The following is a 25,490-nucleotide window of genomic DNA, read 5'->3' as shown; positions in this document are numbered from 1 at the left end:
GACACAGAGGGCGCTTCTGCTGCGGGATGGGGGCGTTCACAGGGCTTCAGCCGTGCCTGGTCACCCAGGCAGGACCTCACAGGGGTCCAGGCAATTCATCTGGGGGTGACCAAGGGCACAGAGGGTGTCCAGGCAGCAGGACCTGGGCCCTGTCTCAGTACTCTGGGGAATCCGCTCCTCTGTCCTCTGTCCCAAAGCCGCTCCCTGGGGCTTCAGCTTGGTCTTCTGTGGACTAAGTCAGGGGCCTAGCAGACCCCACCATGAAGGAAAAGGCCATCGGGCTCCCGAGCCAGGGTGCCTTCATTCATTCATTCATTCATTCATTCACTCACTCACTCTTGCATTAATTCATTCACTCACTCATTCATTCACACACTCATTCACTCATTTCTTCATTCACTCATTTATGAATTCATTCATTTATTCATTCATTCACTCATTCATTCACTCACACATTCATTTATTCATTCACTCACTCATGCACTCATTCACTCATTCATTCACTCACTCATGTGCTCATTCATTCATTCATTCACTCACTCATTCATTCACACACTCATTTATTCATTCACTCTGCAAAGGCTTACTGAACACCTCCGCCCCTCTGAATGCCTCCTGAACAGGACAGACAAGAAGCCGGAGGAAGGGTCTTGCAGGCAGAGGGAACCGCAGGTGCCGAAGCCCCGAGGGTTGGAGTGGTTCAGAGCAGCCTGGCATGAAGTGTGCACAGCAGGCTTTCTGGAGCCGTGCAGCCATCATCACAGTCCATTCTAGAACTTTTTACCGCCGCGAAAGGAACCCCCGTGCCTGTCCGTGGTGACTCCCTGCTCCCCATCCCCCAGCCAACTAGCAATCTGCTTCCTGTCTCTATGGATTCACCTGTTCAGGACCTTTTGTGCAGATGGAATCGCTATAATATATGACCTTAGGGGTCTGGCTTCTGTCACCGAGCATCACGTTGTCAAGGTCCATCCATGTTGTAGCAGGTGTCGGCACTTTACCCCTTTAAAAAAACTGTTCTTAAATTCTTTTGGCTGCACCGGGTCTTAGAGGTGGCACGCGGCTCTTCGATCTTCACTGTGGCATGCGGGATCCTTTTAGCTGCAGCCTGTGGAATCTAGTTCCCTGAGCGGGGATCGAACCCAGGCCTCCTGCATTGGGAGTGTGGAGTCTCAGCCACTGGACCACCAGGGCGGTCTCCACTCCATCCCTTTCTAGGGCTGAGTGATACTGCCCTGTAGTCTAGACCACGTCTCGTTTATCTGTTCATCCGATGCTGGCCGTTTGGGTTGTTTTACCCTCTGGCTCCTGTGGACACGCGTGGACGGGTTTTGCGAGGACACGTGTTTCTGGTCTGAGTGTTGCGTTGTCCTTGTGCTTAGGCCCCACACATCCTTGAAGTCCATCCTCTTCGGGGCCGTCCCTGAAAGAGCCCAGGTCTGTGGGTCAAGAGAGAAGGAGGGTCTGGGCGGATGCGGGCAGGACCTGTGCCCCGGGTGCTCTGGTCCTGCCTCTCTGCGGGGCTGGCCAGGGCCACGCAGCCGGATAGGTGCCGTGGACGCAGGCTGGGTCCGTGGGGGGAGGCGAGCGGTTCTCTAGCATCTCTGCTTCCCGGCTTCCCTCTGCAGTTGCCCCTGGCTGAGCCGCGTCCTCCTCCTCCCCGTGTCTGCTCGGGTCTGTCCTCCCCGTGGTGGCCTCAGGGAGCCACTGCGATGCCAAGTCCCCGGCCCACGGGAGGCAGGCGGCCCTGCAGCTAGACCACCGGCTTCCTCCCCACTTCGGGGCTCCCCGGCTCCCCTCCATGCAGGCCTTTGCCCATGCTGTTCCCTCCGCCCGGCCTGCCCTTTCCTCCTCTGCGCCCAGCCTGGCCCTTCTCATCCCGTGTCAGCTCGGGGGTCATTTCCTCACCCCCCGCCCCAACTCTGGCCGGGCCTGCTCTCAGCCATTCACTCAGTTACTGAGCACCAGGCCTGCTCTGGAGGCCAGTCTGGGCGCCGGGGCCGTGGCAGGAGTGGACAGACTGAGTCCCTGCCCTTGGGCAGGTGGCGTTCCCATGGTAAACAAGAGAAGCCAAGGACAGCAATGTGTGCTATGTCAGATATCGATGCCCGCGGGGAGCAAGACGAACCAGGGCAGGGGTCAGGGAGAGTCCTGGCAGAGGCCCCCAAGAAGTGAGGGCGGGAACCATGGAGAGAGCGGGCCGTGCAAAGGCCCTGAGGCAGGAGCGTGCCGGGGGTGTGGGAGGAGCCGCAAGGAACCTGGGCGATCAGGGCAAACAGAGGAGGTGCAGGATAGCCAAAGAGGCGGCAGGGACCGCGAGGGTGGAGGAGGGGGACGGGGACCCACGGAGCCAGCACTTGGCCAGCAGCCACCGTCGCTCCAGGGTCCCCCCCAGGCGCCCCCAAACCTGGAGCCGCCGGAATAGTCCCTCCATGCCGCGTGCCCCCTCCCCGACTCAGCTGCTCCCGTTGTCTTGGAAGCACTTTCCAGTCGGGCTGTGGGGGGCCGGGGGCCACTGCTGGGGGTCCGTGAGCACGGGAGGGGCCAGCAGGCACTCTTCTTCAGAGCTGCCAGCGGGAGAGGCCAGCGTCAGCCTCGTGCCCGTGCGACAGTCGGGTGCAGGCCGCCTCCCTGCCCAGGTCGTCAGCTTCTGGTGAGAGGGGCCTGGCCTCTTTCTGCCACCCAGTCACCGACCTCAGGCCTGCCTGGGACAGCGATTCAATGAACACGTGGTAGAAAGTTGAAATTAGCGAGTGAGTGAGCGAGTGGATGGGCGTCCCCAGTGGCTCAGCGGTAAAGAATCCGCCTGCAATGCAGGAGACGCGGGTTCCATCCCTGGGTGGGGAAGATCCCCTGGAGGAGGAAATGGCAACCTGCTCCAGCCTCTTGCCTGGAAAATCCCACGGACAGAGGAGCCTGGCGGGGTGCAGTCCATGGAGTTGCAAAGAGTTGGACAACAACTCAGCGACTGAACAATGGGTGAATGAATGAATGAATGAATGAATGCCAAGGCCAATCCAGTGATGTGTCAGAAGTCGGGAGGAACGTGTTTCTGTGGCTCCACTCACTCCCATCAGCCTCCTTGCCCCTCACCCTATAGTTGGGGGCACCTGGCTGCCTCACTTGGGGCTACAGTCCACGCCCCAGGGCACTAAGCTTGCGCGGGAGGTGGTGACATGTGTGCTCTGAGTGTGCGAGAGTCAGGTCAAGAAAGAGACGAGTCTGGGGTGAGGGCCGTCTGTCCCCGAGAAGCAGTTCCTCCCAGGCCCCACCATGGGCAGAGGCTGGCAGGCCCCAGACCCTGGGCTTCAAGCCCTGGATGACAGGGAGCCAGGGATGGAGTCTGAGCCACCGTCACCCAGCCCACGCTCACTTCGGCAGGTCCCAGTCCAGACCTGGGAGCGTCTCCCTCGGGGACAGGGCTGACGCTGCTCGTTCCAGAGGCCCCAGCCGGAGTCTGCACCCCTCCCCGGGCCAACCCGGCCACATTCCAGCAGCCTTGCTCTGTGGAACGCGGCCTCCCCGGCCATCCCCACCGGAGGCAGGCAGGAATCCTTGCTTGGAGTCAGTGCATCCAGAGTGACTCAAAGAATGTGACCAAGGAGAAAATACTCCACGTGTTTACCAAAAAAAAAAAAAAAAAAGCTGTCTTTCCCCCTCTTTCATCTGAGTCGCCCAGAGGAACACAGCTGCAGCTGAGTGAAGTGAAGTTTTCTGCTCATGATGGATCGACGTGCGGGCAGGAGGGGCGACGGAGAAAGGTGTGGGAGTTGGGGGGCGGGGGGGCAGGGGATGGGGGGCCCGCAGCCCCCTCCCAGCGTGGCGCTCACACCTGTGGCACCTCCCGTGTCTCGGGGGCGGCGTTCTGCCCACGGGGTTCCACGGTGCCCTAGACCAGGGTCCTCGGAAAGGGTCCCCGACGTGGACACTCACCCGCCGCGCATTTCCCGGGAAGTGGGAGAGAAGCCAGGCAGGGATGCCGAGGCTGCAGAGGCTCCGGTGGGTCCTGGGAGCGGCTCCGGGCTCCAGACGTCCCTTTAGCGTCGTCCCCAGGGGGAGGCAGGGGACCCCCCCCGGGACCCAGCATCAACCAGGCACTGGCCGTGGCCGCCCTGCCGAGGAGCTGTGAGCTCGGGTACGGGGGCTCCTATGCGTGCTGCGTCCCATCAGTCGTGTCAGACCCTTCGCGACCGCATGGACCATAGCCCACCAGGCTCCTCTGTCCAGGGGATTCTCCAGGCATGAATACTGGAGTGGGTGGCCATGCCCTCCACCAGGGGATCTTCCTGGAGGAGGATTCCAGGAGGCCGACACCCTGGGCAGCTGGTTGGTGAGTGCTCAGTCCTGGAAGAGGGCCTGGGTGGGCGCCGTGGCGTCCACTGCACCGTCCAGCCTTGTGACCGTGGCCTGGGGGGACAAGGCCAACCCGGCATGCGTGCCTGCCTTCTGTTCAGCTGTGTCCCACAGCCCGACTGCCTGGGTTCACACCAGCCCAGCGCTGCCCACCTGTGAGGCCCTGGCGCCTCTGCTTCCTGCTCTGGAAAGTGGGGCTGACGAGGATGAACGTGCCTGATGGGGTCACCAGGCGGCTTCAGTGAGTCGCTGCCTGTTGAGCGCTCGGGATGCCAGCCGATGCTGTCGGCGGCTCGGACTGGAGTCGGGCTCGGTGGTGCCTGCTCTCGGGGGGTGGGGGGCGCTCACAGTCCGGCAGGAGGGAGAGGTGCGCAGATGGGAAGTTGTGACCCTGGGCAGCTTGGCGTGGAATGGGCGCGGGGCCCTGATGGGCAGTCGTCCCTACGCTCACCCTCGGGTGATGACCGGCAACACGGCTGCCCTTCCGAGGGCTCCTTGGACCCGGCACCTCGCCGTGGGTCACCGGTCCTGATGCAGCCACCACGGGCTATGTCCCCTCGAACATGGAGACAGAACCGAAGCCTGTGGTGGGGGCAGCTCACCCCGGGTCCCAGTCGGGGGGGGGGCTGGTGGATGGCACAGTTGGGGTAACACAGGGGAGTTTAACGAAGGGGTTACTTACAGGCGCGGGTGGCATCAAGGCGCTTCAGCACCCAGGCTGGAGACTGGGGTTCCCCTGATTGGGCCTGGCCAGAGGCTGAGCATGGGGCATCTGTGGGTGCAGCAGACACAGGCTGACCTCGGGGGCAGAGAAGGGGGCACAGAGGTGCCCGGCACACCCAGGCCCTCGGCCTTGACTCCAGTGGGGCCCCCACCTTGTCGGCTCCTTAGGAAGTAGGCACGGGGTGCCCGGCACAGGCCGTGGCCCTAGTGCACAGTGAGGGGCACCTTGGATCACATGCAGAGGTGGAGGGCCCCGTGCGGGCCTTCCTGCAGCAGGCTGTGTGGGCCACGTGCTGCCTGGAGACGGGCAGCCGGGGCCCGGGGACCATCCCCCTGCCCACGTCCCCTCCCTTGGTCCAGCCCGGCCCTGGGAGAGGAGGCCTCCACGCCCAGCAGCTCTGCCCCCTGCTCTCTGCTCCCCCCAGCTGGTGCGGCCTCTCCCAGGTGGTCGGACACCTTGGGGGGACTTGAAGAAGGTTCCGGAGCCAGGTCTCCTGCTGGGAGGGAGTGGCTGGAGTCTGGGCATGGGAGGAGGCACAGTGTCCCCACGGATGATGGGCAGGGATGTGGCAGGGGCCAGGGCAGCGTCCACACGGACGGGCAGGGATGCGGCAGGGGCCAGGGCAGCGTCCACATGGACGGGCAGGGATGCAGCGGGGGCCAGGGCAGACAGCATGTGGGAAGGAGGCGGTGATTGTGCGGTGCACCCGGGCAGGCAGCAGGAGCTGGGTGTGGGGTTCCGACAGGAGAGGTGTCCAGGTGTGGGCGGAGGCTGGAGGGAGGCAGACAGGCTGCAGTGGGTGCTCCCAGTGCCCCCCACTCCGGGGGAATGGTCACTCCCTCACTTCTGTCTCTGCTCCTGCCCCAGCGATACCTGGGAGAACGTGCCCGTCTCGTCCCTCTGTGTCCCTATCTTCTCTCTCGGGAAGTCCCCTCTGGGGCCTTCGTCCTAGAGGCAGAGGAGACCGGGGCCCAGAGAAGGAAGGGGACTTGCCAGCAGCCACACAGCAACGTAGGCGCAGAACCAGGATTTGGGCCTGCCTGCTTCCTCCACCCCACGACCCTGCCCCCCACCCCGCCTGCCCCGTGCTGGCTCACCCCAGCATTCGTTGTGCAGAGCAAGGAAAACTCGAAGAGGTCTTTTAAAAAAATATTTATTTGGCTGCACTTGGGGTCTCTGATCTTCCCTGTGGCAGGAGATATCTGTGCTTGGGGCATGTGAACTCTTGGTTGCCGCCTGTGGGATGTGCTTCCCCCACCAGGGATCGAACCCGGGGCTCTCTGCATTGGGAGCTCAGCGTCTTAGCCAGTGGGCCACCAGGGAAGCCCCGCCCTTCTCTCCTCAATCTCCACGCTTTCCTCTGAGGAAAGAGTTGCTCCTGCTTGACGACAAGGAGCAGATCTCTGAAGGTGCAAGGTGCCAAGTACCAGAATACCTCATGAGGTGTGGCTTCGATGATAGGAGTTGGCTTTTTCCTGCAAAATGAAAGTCTGGATGCAGTTTCTTTCAGAGGCTCTGCAGACTCTGCGAGGCCCAAGCCGTTTCCATCCTTCCGTTGCCCTCGTCACCTTGTTGGCCTCTGGTTCTCTTGCCTTTGGGTCACAAGGCGGCTGCCTAAGCTCCCGCAGTCACGCTTTCACACCACAGCATCCAAAGATGGAAAACGGAAGTTGCCTTCTCGGGTCTCTCTTTATCAGGCAGGGTCCAGTGTTTTCCCTGCTGTGGTCAGAGGCAGCCAGCTGTGGTCAGGTCGTGGGGGGCGGGCGGGCAGGCAGTGGGCCCTGTTTCCTGTGGCCATTTCTGCCACCACCAGCATGTGGTGATTGAGTCTGGTTGCCTGGACCGAAGCTGGAGATGCCCAGCAAGCCGGAGGCTCTTAGCTCTGCTTCCTGCTGTGACTTCACACCCACCAATTAGGGACTGGCTTTGGGGTTTACATGAAGCATTGCGCTGCAGACAAAAGGACCTCTCGGCCAGGTACAACATTTTAATCCACGAGGACAGAAACCCGACTCAAGCCAGCCTAAAAACTAAAAGGGAATTCATTAGTTCACGGAAGCAACTGGTCCCGGGGTAGTGGATTCAGGGCCAGCTTGATCCAGGGCACAAATGATACTCCCAGGAGCCACGTCCACACACCCCTCCCCCTCTCTCTGTTCCTCAGCTCTGCCTTCCTGGTCAGACCACGTGGCTGCGAGATGCCCATCCGTGGCTCTGTCCTCTGTAGCCCCTCCTGCTCCTCTGGTGGGAAATTGTGGTTCTTGTTCTGAAAGTCACACGGCCAGGCCGTCTCCTCCTGTGTTATGAACCTTAGACCACTGTTAATACGGCTTCAGACGGTTGCCTTTTTAGCAGCCTCTTAGTTCACAGTGAGCTGGTGGTCGTCTAAAGCGTTCCATCTCGCTCCTTCTCTCGCCGAACCCCGAGGACTCCCTCTGATTGGTCCCGACCTGCCTGAGTCACCAGCCCGGACTTAGCGGTGACCAGTGGGAACTGGAGAGATGACTGGTGGCAAGCGGCAGTGAGGACTGGGCTGGGGCCACTTTAGTTTCCGTGGCTGGAGAACGCCTCATCGGGCCGTCCACATTTGCAGAGCTTGGAGGCCACGCAGTTTGGCGGTAAACAGGGGCACAAAGAGAAGGGTGTCGGGCGTGGGAGAGGTCCGTGCTGGAGGAGTCCTCCTGGGCTGGGTGGGGCAGGGGCAGGGCGCTCCGAGGAGGAGGAGGTGGCATTTGCAGAGGCCCCAGGAGGGCTGGGCTGGGCCGGGCCATGCGGGGATGAATGGAGGAGGGCCGGTCACCGCGAGGTGGGGAAATCGTCCTGGGCCGGGGGTTCCCCGGGTGGGGGCTGCATTGTGGAGGGGCGCAGTGGAGCTCAACACTGGCCAACAGCTTTTGGCTTCCGAACTCAGGCCCTCGGTCACTGCCTGACCTCCCTCCCCGGAGGACCCCTTCCTCCTCCAGGAAGTCCACCCCCAGATCATCCAGGCAGCCCCAAAGTCTGGGGTGGCCCAGGAGGCCAACCTCGATAGTATCTGTTGGGTGTCATGAATCAGGAATTTTTGCTGGAGCCGAGTTTCTCCCGAGGCCCCTCCCAGGCCTGGGAGCCCCGCCCTGGTAATTCCGGGCTCTGGGCAGCACCTGGTACATTGTTGGCACTTCCCGGGGGACCTGTCAGGGAGAGATTGATTTTTCTCCCTCCAGCGGTGCAGAAAATCCTTCCTATTACTCCAGACAGGTTTGGTTGCCGGGCTGGGGGACAGAGGAGCAGGTTAAGAGCAGCCCCGCCCCACCCAGTTCAGGAATGGCCCCTGCAGACCCCCCAGCTGCCGCCCCCCACACCTCCCAGGACAGGAGGTCCCCACCTCCCGCGGCCCCTCCAGTGCCGGCCAGCGTGGCGGGGTCTCCTGGCTTCGCACGGAGCTGGGATCTGCTGCAGGGATCCCCTGCAGCGGGGGTCCCGGTTCTGACCTCTGGACACACAGCCCCTCCCATTTACCCCGCCCCAGGACAGGCCAGCAGGGTGTAGGGGGTGGTGCGCAGGGCCCCAGAATCTGCCTTCTCTAGGGGGGCAGTTCCAGCTCCATCAGCCTGGGCTCTCCAGCCCCTTTGGTAAGCGTGCTCTCTGGTTCTGTCCATCCGTGGGGGCATAGCCCAGTTCTGAAGGTCACACAGCCAGACTGTCTGCTCCTGCGTTATGAACGTTAGGCCTCTGTTAATGCGGCTTCAGATGGCTGCCTTTTTAGCAGCCTCTTAATTCGTAGTTAGCTGGCGGCCATCTTTTCTCATTCTCTCATTTCTTGTGCTTCTGTAATCTTTTTTTTAATACCCAGAATGATGGAGGTGGGTGTCCTACTTCTGGCTGTTTTCATCCACGTTTTATCAAGGCTTTTAGAAGTGACTGGATCCTGACCGGGATCGTCCACTGTGGTCGCTTAAGCTGACCAGGGCCAGATTTCAGATTTCTGCTCCCCTAGAAGCCCCTCTTCCCGACCGCTCACCAAGCCTGAAATGTCGCCATCACGCCCTCGACACCTGCCCTTCCCCGAGCCTGGCTCCCGGCCTGGTCCCTGGCGGCCTCTGTGTCCTGCAGAGGCCCGTGAGTCACCCGGGGCCCCGCACTCCACCCCACCGGGTATCACCGCCCCTGCCCCCCACTGCCGCCGCCTCCATCGGGGCCTCTAGCGTCTCCGGCCTGGGTGATGGGGACGGCCTACCCCGCCCTCTACTCTGCCTCTCTGATCTCATTTCCCCCCTCTCTGGAGTCGGCTCTCAGGGGGTCAGCCAGACCTGATCCCTTCCTGCAGAAAGGCCCCTTCCTGGAACCCCTGGGCCCGCAGCTCATCAGGAGCGCCCTTGCCCTGAGCGTCCAGCCCCGCCGCCCCCACACGCGGCCCCAGCCCCGTCTCCTCCCGCTCCTCCTGGGGGGCTGGTCCGCATGCCGCCCACCTCCGGGCCTTGGCACGTGCTGTTCCTCCATCTCCCCTGAGTTCAACTTTTTAAAAACTTTTTATTGAAGTATTGTTGTTTCACAGAGTTGTGTTAGTTTCAGGGATATAGCAGAATGACCCACCTAAACATACAGACGTTTCTATGTTTCAAATTCTTTTCCCATTTAAGTTATTACAGAATATTGAGCGGAGTTCCCTGCTCTGTACAGGAGGTCCTTGATGGTTTTATTTCTTTAATGTCAGGGCTTTTCACGTGACTCTGGTGGTAAAGAAAGACTCCACCTGCCATGGGGGGTGACCTGGGTTCCATCCCTGGGTCGGGAAGATCCCCTGGAGGTGGGCATGGCAACCCACTCCAGTATTCTGGCCTGGAGAACCCCATGGACAGAGGAGCCTGGCGGGCTACAGTCCATGGGGTCACAAAGAGTCGGTATGTCTGAGTGACTACCAGACACGTATATTTAGAGAAGATTTTGGTTTCTTTTCCTTTACGTATTTACATTTCTTTGCTTCTCTCAGGTTCCACAGAAACTTTTTAATATTATTCCAAGCTTGAATTTTCTTTAAAAAGTTTTTTCATTTTATATTGGAGCACAGCTGACTAACGACGTTGCTGTTACCTTCAGGCGTACCGCGGAGGGATTCAGTTATACACACATCCATTCTCTCTTTAGATTCTTTCCTCACGTAGGTTATTACAGAATGTTGAGCAGAGTTCCCTGGGCTATAGCATCGGTCCTTGTTGGTTATCTATTTTAGATAGAGCAGCGTGTACACGTCCATCCCAAACTCCCCATCTGTCGCTCCCCCATCCTTCCCTGTCGGTATCAGTTCATTCTGTTTCTGTTTTGTAAGCTTATTTGTGTCATGTTTTAGATTCCACCTGTAAGCCGTATCCCACGGCATCTGTGTCCTCTGACTGACTCCACGTGGTCTGATCATCTCCAGGCCCGTGCATGTTGCCGCAGATGCATTATTCCATCCTTTATGGCCGAGTCACATCCCGCTGTGTGTATGAGCCGCCTCTTGTTTACCCGTCCGTCTGCCGTGCACGTCTGGGCCGCTTCCATGTCCTGGCTGGTGTTAAGTAGTTGAACACTGGGGTGCGCGTGCCTTTTGGAATTACAGTTTTCTGCAGATATACGCCCCGTAGTGCCACGCTGCGTCATAGGGTGGCTCTGCTTTTAGCTTCCCAAGGAAGCTCCACACTTTTCCATGCTGGAGGTACCAACACGCATTCCCACCGACAGTGTGGGACGGCTCCCTTCTCTCCACACCCCCTCCAGCGTGTATCGTCCGTACACTTGTTGATGATGGCCATTCTGACTGGTGTGAGCTGATACCACATTGTAGTTTTGATTGGCATTTCTCTTCCTAATCATCTGCGTTGAGCGTCTTTCCCAGCGCCTCTTGGCCATCTGTGTTTTCCTTGGAGAAATGCCCATTTAGGTTTCTCTGCCCAGTGTTGGATAGGATCGGTGCTTGTTTTATTTCATATTGAACCCCGTGAGCTGTTTGTAAATTCTGGACATGGATCCCTTGTCAGTTGCATTGTTTGCAAATATTTGCTTTCATTCTGCGACTTGTCAGGTTTTGTTTTGTTTTTATTGGAGTATAGTTGCTTTCTGGTGCTGTTAGTTTCTCGTCTACACCACGGTGAGTCAGTTACATGTACACACATGCCCTTTCTGCTCTGGACTTCCTCCCCGTTTAGGTCACTACAGAGCCCTGAGCAGAGACCCCTGTGCTGGACGCAGGTTCTTATGAGTCGTCTACGTCACACACGGTGGTGTGTGTTCGTCAAGTCATCCCTCCCCCAACCCGCCTGCTCTCACCTGTTCTCTACATCTGTGTCTTTCTCTCTGCTTTGCAAATAAGTTCACGTGACCCATTTTTCTACATCCCACCTATAGGTGACACTATACGGTGTTTTTCTTCACTCTGCACGACCGTCCCTAGGTCCATCCATGTCTTTGCAAACAGAATAATTTTGTTCCTTTTTATGGCTGAGTAGTATTCCACCGTAGGTACGTGCCACATCTCCTTCATCCATTCCTTTGTCGATGGACATCTAGGTCGCTTCCATGTCCTGCCTGTTGCAAGTAGTGCTGCAGTGAAGATTGGGGTGCACGTGTCTCTTGGGTTGATGGTTTTCTCTGGGCATATGGCCAGCAGTGGGATTGCTGGGTCATATGGTAAGTTCTACTTTTAGCTTGTCAAGGAACCTCCATACTGTTCTCCATAGTGGACATACCCACTTACATTCCTACCAACAGTGTGGGAGGCTTCTCTCTTCTCCACACCTTGACCAGCATTTCCTGTAGATTTTTGCGATGATGGCCATTCTGACCCATGTGAGGTAATACCTCCTTGTAGTTTTAATTTGCATTCCTCTGCGCCTTTTCATTTTGTTCATGATTTCCTTTCCTGTGCAAGAGCTTTTGAGTTTAAATAGGTCCCATTTGTTTTATTTCTGTTACTCTAGGAGATAGATCCAAAAAGATACGGCTGCAATTTATGTCAAAGAGTGTTCTACTTACGCTTTCCTCTAAGGCTTTTACAGTATCCAGTCTGTCATTTAGATCTTTCATCCATTGCATGGTGTTAAAGGGTGTTCTGTGTCCATTTCTCTTCATGTTGCCGCCCTCCCGGAACCTTTTACTGAGGGGACTGTCTTTCCTCCTGTGTGTCGTCTTGAGTTTGGCAGATTCTCACGTGTCCTGCTTGGCTTCTGGTCCTTGCTACACACGGGGCAGCTCCTCCCGGGTCGAGTGTTGTTTGCTCCCTGTCTCGCTCCGTCACAGCACTGTCCGACTTTGATCTGGGGCAGTATTAATTCCAGGGCTGCTCGTCTGGGTCCGCAGGCTCGGGAAAGGCAGGACGGCCCGTGTCTGTCTCACGGACCCCTGGGGCCCCCGCAGCAGAGGTGAGCAGGTGCTCCGTGCAGACGGGGGAGGACTGAAGGAATGCGCACGGGTGCAGATGAACAGCGGGTCCCCTCTCCCCTCTCGGCTGGCCGGCACCTCCTCCGCGCCAGGCTCCTGCCCGAGGCTGGGGGTGGGGGGAGTGTCACCGCTGGTGGGGGGTGATCTCCTCATTCTCTCTGCCCCAGGAGCAGAGGCTGAGATGGAGTTCCGTCCAAGCTGCTCATGAGGAATCAGTGAAGGGGGTTCCCAGGTGGCTCAGTGGTAAAGAATCTGCCTGCCAATGCAGGAGACGCTGGTTCGATCCCTGGGTCAGGAAGATCCTTTGGAGGAGGAGATGGCAACCCACTCCAGTATTCTTGCCTGCAGAATCCTATGGACAGAGGAGCCTGGCGGGCTACAGTCCATGGGGGTCATGAAAAGTCAGACACAACTGAGCGTGCCACGCGAAGTGGGTGGAGAGGAACAGGGCGGGGGCAGAAGTGTCCCTGCAGCATGGGGCCCGGCAGAGCCTCGGCGGGAGCTCCAGAGCGGGCACTGCCCGTCAGAGCAGCCGGACCTTGGGACCCCTGCCTTTCTCGGTCCCCGGCTGCAGGGAAGGCGGCAGGTATGTGGGGCTGGGACGGACCCTGCAGGATCTGACAGCTGGAGGCTGCCCGGTCCCATGGTGTCCTGGAGCTGGCTCCTAGCACTCACAAGACCCCGTGTTAAATATTGGAGATGTGCAAGCTGATGGTTAAACCACTGGTAGCTTAAAACTGGCCGTGGTGGGAGCATTTATCCCACACTGGGCTCTTTCCTCTCTTGGGAGCCGGTTTACCAGCACACCACCTCAGGCGGGGGGCTAGGTGGCAGGGCTCCATGTCCACTGCAGGGAGCTGCTGGGCTGACGCCAGAGGCTATTAATAACTGACATACGGTCACCAGAGAGACAAAGTGAAAACTACCCAACAGCCCAGGACAGGGATGGAAACCATGGGGGAGTCCGTGACCGCCCTGGCAATCCGGGAAGGCTCTGTGGAGGAGGTGATGTTTTTCCGACCTGGTAGTATATTCAGATGGCAGCAAGAACAATCCTACGACAAGGAAGGTGCCAGCTGCCCTCTCCAGAGGCAGCTGCTCCTCCCAGCGTCTCCCTGCTCCTCCGGGCATGTGCTCTGTGCTCTCAAGAACACACACACAGGCCTTTCTCTCGCACGAACAGCTCGTGCTCCGCATACTTTGCGCACCTCTGTTCTCTCCACCGTTGCGTCTCACTGGAAAGCACAGGGCCGCCTCGTCCTCTCCGGCAGCTCGGGACATTCCAGCCCATCGGTGCCCTGTGATTCACAGAACCGGTCCCTCAGTGGATCCCGAGAGCCTTTCGGCCTTTTGATATTGCCGATAACACCTCTCAGAGGCTGTCATTTTACACATGCACGCACCCAGCCCGGAGGGTACATATTCTGCGGTGGAACTGCTGGGTCGAGCCTCCGTAATGGCAGTAAAGATTGGCCTTCCAGATAAGGGCCGGCAGGTGCAGGGCCCAGAGCTGGAGGGAGGGGAGAGCGCGCGGGCTGGGAGTCGAGGGGCGGCTCGTACCTGGGCCTGCCGCGAGGAACCAGGGGGTAGCACCGGGCGGCCGACACGCTCCAACCAGGAAGTCCAGAACCATTTTAACCAGAGAGCCTGCAGGCCAATAGCTGGTGACTGGGTGGATAGAGCGCCGCACGGCCAACCAGGGAATATTATTCAGCCGTGAAAAGGAGCGGGGTGCTGAGAGCTGCTGCACCGTGGGTGAGCTTTGAAAGCATTATGCTGAGTGCGGGGAACTGGACACAAAAGGCCGCACGCTCTGTGGGTCCGTTTATACGAAATGTCCGGAATAGGCAGAAAAATCTATAGAGAGAGCAGAAGAGCAGCTGCCAGGGCCCGAGAGGAGGGAGAACTGGAGTGGCTACTGCTGGGCAGCGTGGGCTTTCTCGCGGGTGACGAAGCGCTCTGCCCTTGGCCCTGACGGCTGCACACGCTGCATATACTGAAGCCACTGACGCGCACACGTTTAGGAGGGCGGATTGTGTGGCTGTGCGTCACCCCGCAGGAACGCTGTTTTATCAGAGACGGGGCTAACAGAGGACACAGGTGAGGGAATCCAGAGGGAGGGTACACCCCCTGGGGCTGGCAGCAGGGCGCCCATTACTCCTCGGGCCGGATGGGCCAGGGGGTCGGGCTGCTGGACCCCCGTGGACGCACAGAGCATGTGGGAGCAGGAGCCGTGACCTGTGAACTTGGCAAGGGGGACGCGGCCGCCCCGTGGGGCTGGCAGGGAGGAACCAGTACGAGGACTTGGCCCTGCCCCCGGGGCTCTCTCCGGGGCCTTCCACTGGCCAGACCCTCCTGCATTCACACCATCCCGAGGCAGGTGTGCTCGGGGCCAGACCACTCACCCCTAGGAACGAGAGCCAGCTCAGGGGTGCAGCCTTCCGGGCCAGTCTCCTGGGAAGGGGCGGGAGGCGGAGGGTGGGGAGTGCTCCGGACAGACGTATGGAGGAGATGCGGCCTGCGCTGCTGTCTTGAGTCCCTTTCCTTCTCTGAGCCTCAGTTTCCTCACCTGTGAAATGGGATGGAAGTGCCCATCTCTCAGCAGGTGTCAGACCCCGAAAACACTTTGCGTTGAAGAGCCGTGTCACTATGAGGTCAGGGTTCTTAGAGTCAGAAGCAGCCTTGGGAATCATTTAGTTAACCCAGGTCCAGGGAGGCGCCCCCAGCCTGTCAGCAGCAGAATCAACCAAGTCTGGACTCCAGGGACTCTCCCTGCGTACAGCCTCTCGCTTGGGAGTTTTTAAAGACTATGTTTCAGACACATTTTAGGTTCGCAGTGAAATTGAGCAGAAGGTGCAGAACTTTCCCAAATACCCCTGGACTCTCACACACACAGTCTCCCGGCACCAGAGTGAGTGGCGCCTTTGTTTCAGCCAATGAGAGGACTTTTAAAAATCATAAATCCTGCTCCTGGCCGCCACTGGCTGTCCTGTCCTCACACAATAAAACCCCATCTCCCGGCCCAGGGAGACAGGCGGACTGAATGCCTTGGGTGACCTGGATGGGCTCCTGGAACAGGAAGGGGACAGGAGGTACCAACCCAGGGGTCCGAAGGAAGTGTGGACTTCACTTAACAAGCGACGGTTATAAGAAGAAAGTGGCTCAGTCATGTCCGGCTCTTTGTGAACCCACGGACCCTACAGTCCATGGAACTCTCCAGGCCAGAACACTGGAGTGAGTGGCCTTTCCCTTCTCCAGGGGATCTTCCCGACCCAGGGATGGAACCCAGGTCTCCCGCGTTGCAGGGAAGCCCTTAGCTCATTCATTAATGCACCGTGCTAATAAGCTGACGTTGTACTGAGGTGAGATGTTAGTCACGGGCAAAAGGGGGTAAAGGGTGTACTGGGACCCTCGGTACTGTTTTGACATTTCCTCAGTAAATCTGGAACTCTGAGCTTCCCTCCCTCCCTGCCATCCACCCCGCACCCCAGCCCTCTAGCTCATCACAGGGCCCCGCGCTGAGCCCCCCGTGCTGGACGGCAGTTCCCCGCGAGGCACCTGTTTGCACGCGGTAGTCTGTACACGTCAGCGCTACTTGTAGTTCGTCCCACCCCGTCTCTGCCCCACTGTGTCCACAAGTCCGTTCTTCCAGCTGCGTCTCTATTCCTGCCCTGCCGCAGGGCTTCATCAGCACCGTTTTCCTAGACTCCACATCTGTGCGTAAACGTGTTTGTTTTTCTGACTGACCTCACTCTGTATGACAGGCTGTAGGTTCACGCACATCGCTTCGTACGTGTGGCTGATGGACGATGCTATACACCAGGAACTCATATTCCACTAAGAACAGAAAAACCAAGCCCCAGCTCCTTAGCGTGGTCAGCAGAGCCTGTGGGATGCCCCCCTCCTGGGCACCGCACGGCCCTGACCCTGTTCAGCGGAAGCCTCGGGCCCTCTGGCCACTGGCCGCAGTGTCTGTCCTTCAAGGGAGAACAAAAGGAGGGAGCAGGCTTGTGCCACCCCACCCCGGCCTGCCCCGGGCCTCTGCTTCTGCTGGAGCATCCCCTCCTTCAGAGAGGATGTCCCCGCCCGGCGGGGTCACGTGGCCGCCTGCCTCCCACCCCCACGCTCCGCACCCCTGACCCAGCTCCACCGTCTTTGTCTCGCTATTCTCTTATTTGAAGTGGGTGCCTGCGCCCTGCTTCCCCACGTGCTCTTGGCAAGGGCACAGCTTCAGTGGCTCCGGGTGAGTCCCCGGTCGTCACCCAGAGCCGCTTCCATGAAGGCCAGTCCGTGCCCTGCCTGACCGGCGGTGACAGGTGGGGTGAGGGGCAGGAGGAGAACTCGGAGGGCCTCGTGATCTGCTCTCTCGGTGGCCTTTCCTTTCGTCCCAAGAGGTCTCTGCATCAAGGATGCTAATGTGGCATCGCCTGGGCAGTCTCAGGGGCCCAGCCGTTAAGCCAGGAAGGACCCAGAAGTGCAGCCAGGGGCAGAAACTACTGACAGAGGTCTGTTCGGGTGGCTCTAGGCCCCCCACTGCCCCTCCCCAGGGCCCCTGACCTCCCCTCCATCTGGCAATGCAGGGCCCCCAGGACCCCAGACGCTCGGGCTGGGTGCTCAAGCCCGGGGTACCAGCCATGCCAGGGTGTGAAGGCACCTGTTGCTGACTTCTCTCTGGCCATCTCCTGAGCGCACCAGCCGTGGGCCAGGCCAGGCCATGGGGAAGGTGCAGACCCGTGACTGCCTGACCCAGAACTGCAGCCCAGGCCCAAAGTGAGAGGGGCCCCGGAAGGCCCCCCGCCCCGGGCGGCTCAGACGCTGGCAGCCAGCCTGGCCTCGGGGGTGGGAGCCGAGCCTGGCTTTGTCCCACACGCGTTTCCTCTGCTCGCGCCCCCTTGCCTGGGGCAGAGGGCTCGGTGCCCGTCCGAGTGACCAGTCCTGGCCAGCGCGGCTGTGATTCCACCCAGCTTAATGCGGACTTAATGTGATCACCGAGCTCTCAAAATGCAGAGTCTGCAGGGTTAATTAACGGGCTGTGTGTCATGCGATCAGGGGCCCATCCAAATGCTGCCAGAGCCTCAGGCCACAGTGGCCCCAGATGAGGAGGGAGGCAGTGAGCTGGAGGCGGTCTCCCGGGAGTCTGGCCCTGGCGCTGGGGCTCGCTGCCCAGGGGGTCACCACCAAGGACACACAGTGTCACCCAGTGCTTCCTCACAAGCGACCAAGAACTTTTCTTTTTTTAAAGCCAACTTAGTTACAGTCTACTGCGTACACCATGGTGTGGCCCTCACTCAAAGGGTACAGTTCCACACTGTTTGATATCTTCCCATGTATGCACAGCCATCCCCACTGTCAGCTTACCTCCAGAAGAGCGCTGCACCCTTCAGGACTCACCCCCCACTGCTCTGGTCTGCCTTCTGTCTGCATAGCGCCAGACGTTCCCAGACGTCGCCGGTAAACGCGATCAGACCGGACCTGGTCCCGTGGGGCTGGCTTCGGTCACTGAGCAGCATGTGTCCAGGGTCCACCTGTGGTGCAGCAGGGGTCAGCACCTCTTCCCTTTCTATGGATGTTATTCTGCTGTGTGGATGGACCGCATTTTATCTCTTCACCCGTCGGTGGCCATTGGTGTTGTTTGCACTTTGGGGTTATTGTAAAGGATGCTGATGTAAACATTGCTTTAATCAGTCTTTTAATGTGGATGTGTGTGTGGGGGCTTCCCTTCTGTTGGGTGTATTGACTTGCTGGGGCTACCTTCCCTTGGAGGCCGAGCATCTGGGGTCAAGAGAACCCTGGACATGGGCATATCCCTGGAGATGGGGATCTGACCTGGTCATCTCTGTGTCCCCAGCACCCACAGAGGCCCAGCCCAGAGACAGAACTAACGGCGACTTTTGGAATATCTGTTCTCTCCCAGCACCACCCCTGCCAACTTTTGCCACAAAAGATCAAATTGCCTTCAGTCCATGTTTAGTGAAGGCACCTGAGACTCAGGGGGCGGGGGGACAACCCCAAAGTCACACAGCAAATAAGCAGCCAGCAACCACTCCACTCGCACCCCTTGGCAATAAGACCCTGGCCTCCGAACACTGCACAGACCTGCTCTAGGAGTTAGCTGACCCTTAGACCCCTGTTAAGTGGAATCGTGGAGTTAGTAAGATGCCACATATAAAGGCATGGACCCAGGTGTGCCCAGGTGATGAACAGATGTCTCGTTATCCTTGCCCTAACATCTTACGGAAAAACTGAAATGAACTCTGTGGCCAATCCAACACCCAGAGGGAGAATTGCTGGGTATCTCGGGCTGCCCGAGCAGCTCCCGCAGTGTGCCCCAGACTGGGCGGCACGTGAACAAAACAACAGAAATGTGCTTCTCCCAGTTCTGGGAGTGGGGAGCCCGAGGTGCGGCTTGTGCCCTGGTGAGGACCCACTTCCTGGCTCACGGCCGGGACCTTCTCTCTGTCCTCCTGGGTTGGAAGGGGCTCTCTGGAGCTTTGTTCATGAGGCACCAATAGCATTCATGAGGGCTTCACTTGTGACTGAAGACCCTCCCTTTGGGGGCTAGGGTTTCAGCCTGCGAGATGAGGGGTGAGGACGGGAGACCAGATGCCGGAAGCACGGTCCCCAGTCATTTGGAGGCGCTGCCAGGCTGTTTCTGGGGCCGCGCCTGCTCACATCGCCCCTAGCAGCACACGGGGTTCCCACTGCCTCACGTCGTCCTAGAACAGCAGTCTCCCTGCTTCCTTCGTGGCATCCAGGTGGGCGGCACGCGCGGCTCACCGCGGTGCCGATTCGTTTTCCCGGAGCTACTGACATGCACTCTCTCTCCATGTGCTTACGGGCTCCTGCGCCCGTTGCATTTTTATAAATCGCAAGCACAGCTCATGTACAAAAAAAGCTCTCAGATCATCCACAAGGATTTAAAGGAATAAAGATAAAGTGCCCATATCAAGGAACAGAAAGCTGCCAGGACCCCCCCAGGTGACCCTAGCCAACCCCAGTCCCTCAGTTCCTACCCCAGGGACAACCACTTTCTCTACAGTCCAGTTTAGCCGCCTTTGAGCTTGATACACACGCAGTCATTCTGTGCAGAGCTCCCACGACCGCCCCCTTCCCTCCCCACGGTGTTCCGAGGTTGACCTCTGCCGCTGTGGCTGTTCAAGGTCCCTGTCCTCGAGGGCCCCATTGAGCCCACTCTCCTCCGTTCATCCATCTTACCATGGACGGACATCAGATTGTGCCCACAAAGCCGTCCATGAACGCTGCTGGCAGGAACATCCCTGAACCTGGTTGTGAGCACGCGGTTTCCAGGGCAAACACCTTGGAAGGGACACTTCCGAGCCAGAGTTCCGTGTGTCCGCGTCCTCAACCCCCCTCAGTGTCAGCACCTGTTCTGAATGCCCCTCACCCCAGGCATCCATGGGGGAGGCTCTGATGCTCTGAGATCCACCGGCCAGGGTATCGGGCCCCAGAAACGCCTGCTGAGCTCTGCCCTCAACACACACAACGCCTCTGCTTTTTAGGCCAACATGGAGAGGTGACACTTGGGGGCTGTCTGCTCACTGATGGGGACATCTGTGTGACTTGGGGGGCTGCTCCCCACCACCGGCTGCAGCACGTGAGGGTCACACAACAGTACGTGCTCTGTCCCACCAGGTGTCCTGAAAGCAGGCGTTCAGCTGAGTCCCAGAACACTCTGGTGTGTTTGAGTGCCGACGCTGTGGGCTTCTCTTCTGTTGAGTATCGTGGCCAATCACCTCCTGGACTTGGAGCATCTAGGGCCGAGAGGACCCTGGACACAGGCCTGTCCTTGGAGACAGGGATCTGACCTGGTCACCTCTGTGTCCCCAGCACCCACACAGGCCCAGCCCAGAGGCAGAACTAACGGCTACTTTTGGAACATCAGATTCTATTCCAGCCCCCTTAACTTTTGTCAGAGAAGATGGAATTGCCATCACTGCATGTTCACTGAAGGCAGCTGAGGCTCAGAGAGGGGAAGTGACAATCCCAAGGTCACACAGCAAGTATTTGGCCACCAAGCTCTTGACTCGCACCCCTCGGCAGTAAGACCCTGGCCTCCGAACACCGCACAGACCCGCTCTGGGAGTTAGCCGAGCCTTGGTTTTTGCCTCGTTAAATAGAATCCTGCTAACCCCACAGAGTTAAATAAGACGCCAGTGCATGAGCTTTCCTGGGGGCTCAGTGGCAAAGAACCCGCCTGCCAGTGCAGGAGACGCAGGTTTGATCCCTGGGTCGGGAAGATCCGCTGGAGAAGGGAATGGCAGCCCACTCCAGTCTTCTTGCCTGGAGAATCCCATGGACGGAGGAGCCTGGTGGGCTGCAGTCTGTGGGGTCCCAAAGAGTCGGACACAAAACTTAGCAACAAAACAGCAACAACATAAACGCGTGGACCCAGAGTGTGCCCAGGTCGCTTACTCCCCCGTTCACTTAGTCTGTAACTGGAACAGGCAGAGGCAGCAGGACAGTGTGGACGAAGGACCACAGACACGCTCACACGCGATGACCCAGAAACGACGTTCACCAGCACACGCCCATCCCAGTGCCTGGCACACAGCAACAAGAGTCTGTTAGGATGACATCATGCTAAAGATGACCGGAAGTAGAAGACAGTTTAGCTCCAAAGATGCCTCTTCACGCAGAGTTTACACCAATGAACAACAGAAAGGAGGGAGGGAAGGAGACAAAAACTGGAAAGAAAAAAAAACCTAGATAGCAATATAAATATCCTGTCCTGTGGGGGATTTGGTAAACGTTGTCTTCTTTAATTGTTGGGATATTCCAAGAGCCGCCTCATTGGAAGAGGCCCCGATGCTGGGAAAGATTGAGGGCAGGAGGGGAAGGAGGTGACGGAGGATGAGATGGTGGGATGGCCTCACTGACTTGATGGACATGAGTTTGAACAAACTCCGGGAGATGGTGAAGGACAGGGAAGCCTGGCGTGCTGCAGTCCATGGGGTTGCAGAGAGTCGCTCAGTCATGTCTGCAGCAGGGGCAGCAAAATCCAGGCCATGGGCCATCTCAGCCTGTAGCTGAGAATAAAGATGCCGTGGACCCCAGTCGTTAGCTTTGCCTTTCCTGGAACTTCCTGTCACTGCCGTCACATACTAGATTCGCTTTTGCACCCAGCTTCTTCCATGCCAAAGTGTGTCTTAGACAGCTGAGCTTCCTGTGCGTCTCAGAAGTCCACCCTCTCTCCTTTCTGACCAGTGTCTCACTGGAGGGTTATAATGAAGCAAACCATCACCCTGCTTCTGCACATGGGGAAACAGCAAGCTGCCTGAGGGTGCTCAGCAGGTTCATGTTAGATCTGGGACTTAAACCAGTCCTTTCGGCCCCAGGAAACAGTAAGGACTGGGGCGAGCTGAGGGCTGCCGGCCCTAGGGGGAGGCGGAGGCTGCTGCAGGTCTGGGGATCACTGCCTGGGTGGCCGAGCTGGCTGAGGTGAGCCGGACGCCGCTGGACCACCGTGCTGGCCTCTGTGGCCAGCTCCCACACCAGCAGGTCAGCGCCCAGCTGCTCTGGTTATGAAATAATTTTGAGCATCACTCCAGAGTTGCCGGGTACTTGTTCTGTCAGCCTGGCAGAACACCCGGAAGCCTGTCTTTGAAAGTCTCCTCCTGGCTTTCAAACGTTGGTTCCCAAGTGATTTTAAGCCTGCGCAGCCCCGAGAGAACCCACGTGTGGTCGAGACCGGCCTGCACGGATCTAAGCAGCGGCGTGAGGCTCCCTCGGGGTCGGGAGCAGGGAGGGCAGGCGAGTCCCAGGGAGGCTTTGCATCCAGGTCTGAGCTGCCGGCACCAGAAAGACAGCGAGTGAAAGTGAAAGTCGCTCAATCGTGTCCGCCTCTTTGAGACCCCATGGACTATACAGTCCATGGAGTTCTCTAGGCCCAGAATACTGGAGTGGGGTAGCCTTGCCCTTCTCCAGCGGATCTTCCCAACCCCGGGATCGAACCCAGGTCTCCCACATTGCGGACGGATTCTTCACCAGCTGAGCCACCAGGGAAGACCCCCAGAAAGAAAAGCGAAGGGCAAACCCAGCCTGGCGGGGCAGAGGGGGCGGGGCAGCGGGGGGCGGGGCCGGTGGGTGGTCCCAGGGTTGCCTGCCCAGCCTTGCAGTGACCCGCTGTGCTCTCCCCGCCCCCCACCCCCCCCCCCCGCCCCCCGCAGATCCTGGAGGAGAACATGAAGCTGGAGTGTAAGTGCCACGGCGTGTCGGGCTCCTGCACCACCAAGACCTGCTGGACCACGCTGCCGCAGTTCCGCGAGCTGGGCTACGTGCTCAAGGACAAGTACAACGAGGCGGTCCACGTGGAGCCCGTGCGCGCCAGCCGCAACAAGCGGCCCACCTTCCTCAAGATCAAGAAGCCGCTGTCCTACCGCAAGCCCATGGACACCGACCTGGTGTACATCGAGAAGTCGCCCAACTACTGCGAGGAGGATCCGGTGACGGGCAGCGTGGGCACGCAGGGCCGCGCCTGCAACAAGACGGCGCCCCAGGCCAGCGGCTGCGACCTCATGTGCTGCGGCCGCGGCTACAACACGCACCAGTACGCTCGCGTGTGGCAGTGCAACTGCAAATTCCACTGGTGCTGCTACGTGAAGTGCAACACGTGCAGTGAGCGCACCGAGGTCTACACGTGCAAGTGAGCGGGCGCCCGGCCTCCGCGCCGCTGCTGAGCTGGTCTTGTCTGCTGTGGGGGGGGGTTGCCCCTGCCGGTGGAGGGGGGGGCGGGGGACCCCTCCCGGGCCCCGAGTCGCCATCCATGCCGCACCCAGACGCCGCCCTCGGCCGGAGCAGAGCCAGAAGCACCGGACCCCGGGGGCCTCGACAGTAATAGCAATATTTAACAATTTATTCTGATATAAAAAAATAATATTAATTTATTTAATTAAACAAGAACCCTTCCACCTCGTCGGGATCCATTTTCTGCAATCAACGTGGACCACTGGCTTTCCCTGTGGGATGATGGTTCTGCCGCTAGAACAAGGAGTGGAATAGAACTGTACATAGTGATTCTTCAGGCAGATCTTTTTCCTAGCTGATTTCGCGAGGACCCCCTTGCCGCACTAGATGTTCAAGGGCAAGGGCAGACATCCTTTCTGTGTGTATATAGATACACACACACACATATATTTTTTGCTGTTTGCTGCTAATTCTCCAGAGATTTAAGCTGGCCTGGAACTGGGAGACGTTTTCTAGAATACGGTTCCCAGCCTATAGTCCTCCCCAGCTCAAACCTCCCCATTAGAAAAGTCCAGTTTGGAACAGAGAGAGAGAGAGAGAGAGGAAAGGTAATGCTCAAACCCCCAGCTGTTCCCACCTTCTGGAAAGTGAGCCACTGGATAAGAGAGAATATTTTGTTAGAGACTATTTTTATATGAATATTTTATTTATATTGAGTCTGCCTGTATCATTCCACGACCTGTGCTCCTTCTTAATCCCGGTACTCCCTTTGGGGTAAGGAGGGGCCAGGCCTGGGTGTGGGGTCAGGCCCCACGGAGACCCTGACTCACACAGCTGGGCTCTCCAGCCCTGCTGGCCAAGTGGGCAGGAGCGGCCCCAGACGCCTGGGCCGTGCAGTCAGCGGTTTCCCCGAGGAGGAGGCAGGGCCCTGGCCCTGGCTCGTTGAGCTCCGGCCTTTTGAGCAGGGCCCCCTAGTTGTGACCTCGAGAGGAGCCATGTGGAGGGTAGGCTCGTGTCCTGGGCCCCACGTGGCTGTCACAGAGACACGTCATGACCGCCTGGCAGAAGCCAGCTAAGGGAGCCCGCTCCTCCTCAGGACACCCTGCCACTGCTGGGCGTCCTCTGTTACGGGGCAGCAGAGCTGGGTGAGGGGCTCCCTCGAGCAGCAGGGCTTCCTGGATGGCACAGCCCCAGGGCTCAGAGAGGTGTGGATGAGGCCTCTTCACTGGGTCCACCGATGTCCGGTGCCTCTGAACCTGGAAGTCTCTCCTCCAGGAGGGTGTGGGTGTTCTAATGCATGTCTGTTTGCATTTCCCTGTGTGTGTGTGTGTGTGAGAGAGAGAGAGAGACACTTTAGGGATCCTCAGCACTATCGTGTGACCGCCCCCTCGAGCCCCTTCTGGGTGCTGACGTGTACGTCTAGTGCGCTCCTGCATGTACATGGCTATCTGTGCATCTCTCTCCACGTGCCTGGGAGATTCAGGGTGCTGTGTGCCTGTTGATCTGCTGTGGTCCCAGGGGTGTCTGCTTATGGGTGAGGGCTTGTGGTGTGAAGCAGGTTGCTGGGACCTTTGGCAATTGTGATGAGCCACCAAGAAGAGATGGCATCTCTGAACTCTGTGCCCGCAGACACTGGTGAAACTCAGATACCTCTGAGACAACAGTCCCCTGGCCCCACACACTGGGAGCCCCTCAGTGTCTCCAGGCAGTGTCAGACTCCCCAGTGTTAGCACCGGGCCTGGGTCACAGCATGGACAAATAAAATGACTGGACAGTGGCTTGACTTCTTCCCTTGGACCTTTTTTGTCTTCTTTACATGGGTGTCTGGATGTGTAGGCACATAAAGGAATGAGTGGATGGACGGATGAATCAGTGAGCGGATGGGTGGCTAGAAAGACGGATGGATGATGGATGAGTGGGTAAGTGGATGGGTAGATGGATAACTAGATGGATGGATGAGTGGATGGATAGACAGATGGATAATGGATGGGTAGGGAGGTGGGTGGTCAGTGGACAGGTGGATGGATCATGAATGAATTGATGGATGAATGAATAGGTAGATGGTTGGATGGATGGGTAAGTGAAAGGATAAATGGATGGATAATAGATGGGTGAGTGGGTGGATGAATAAGTGGATGGTAATGGATGGGTGGGTAAGTGGGTGGGTGGTGGATGAGTGAGTGGATAGGTGGATGTATAGATGGGTGAATAATGGGTAGGTGGGTGAGTGGTTCACTAGATGGATAGGTGGATGGATGGATGAGTGAGTGTATGGAGGATGGGTAAGTGGATGGATAATGGATGGATAGGTAAG

The 25,490-nt window shown here is 58.4% G+C and overlaps 1 protein-coding gene across 1 annotated transcript in view; it reads left to right on the top strand.

The window, feature by feature from the left end:
* WNT7A (Wnt family member 7A) overlaps nt 1–24,959 on the top strand; it is a 66,497-nt gene extending 41,538 nt beyond the window's left edge. The window contains exon 4 of the mRNA XM_043443451.1: nt 22,660–24,959. Within this exon, the coding sequence (XP_043299386.1) occupies nt 22,660–23,139 (480 nt within the window). The 3' untranslated portion in view covers nt 23,140–24,959. The remainder of the gene's footprint in view (nt 1–22,659) is intronic.
* Nucleotides 24,960–25,490: the final 531 nt, after the last annotated feature.

The sequence above is a fragment of the Cervus canadensis genome, chromosome 22 (genome assembly GCF_019320065.1).
Source record: "Cervus canadensis isolate Bull #8, Minnesota chromosome 22, ASM1932006v1, whole genome shotgun sequence".
NCBI classification, from domain to species: Eukaryota; Metazoa; Chordata; class Mammalia; order Artiodactyla; family Cervidae; genus Cervus; species Cervus canadensis.
This window is presented reverse-complemented; position numbering and strand designations above follow the sequence as displayed.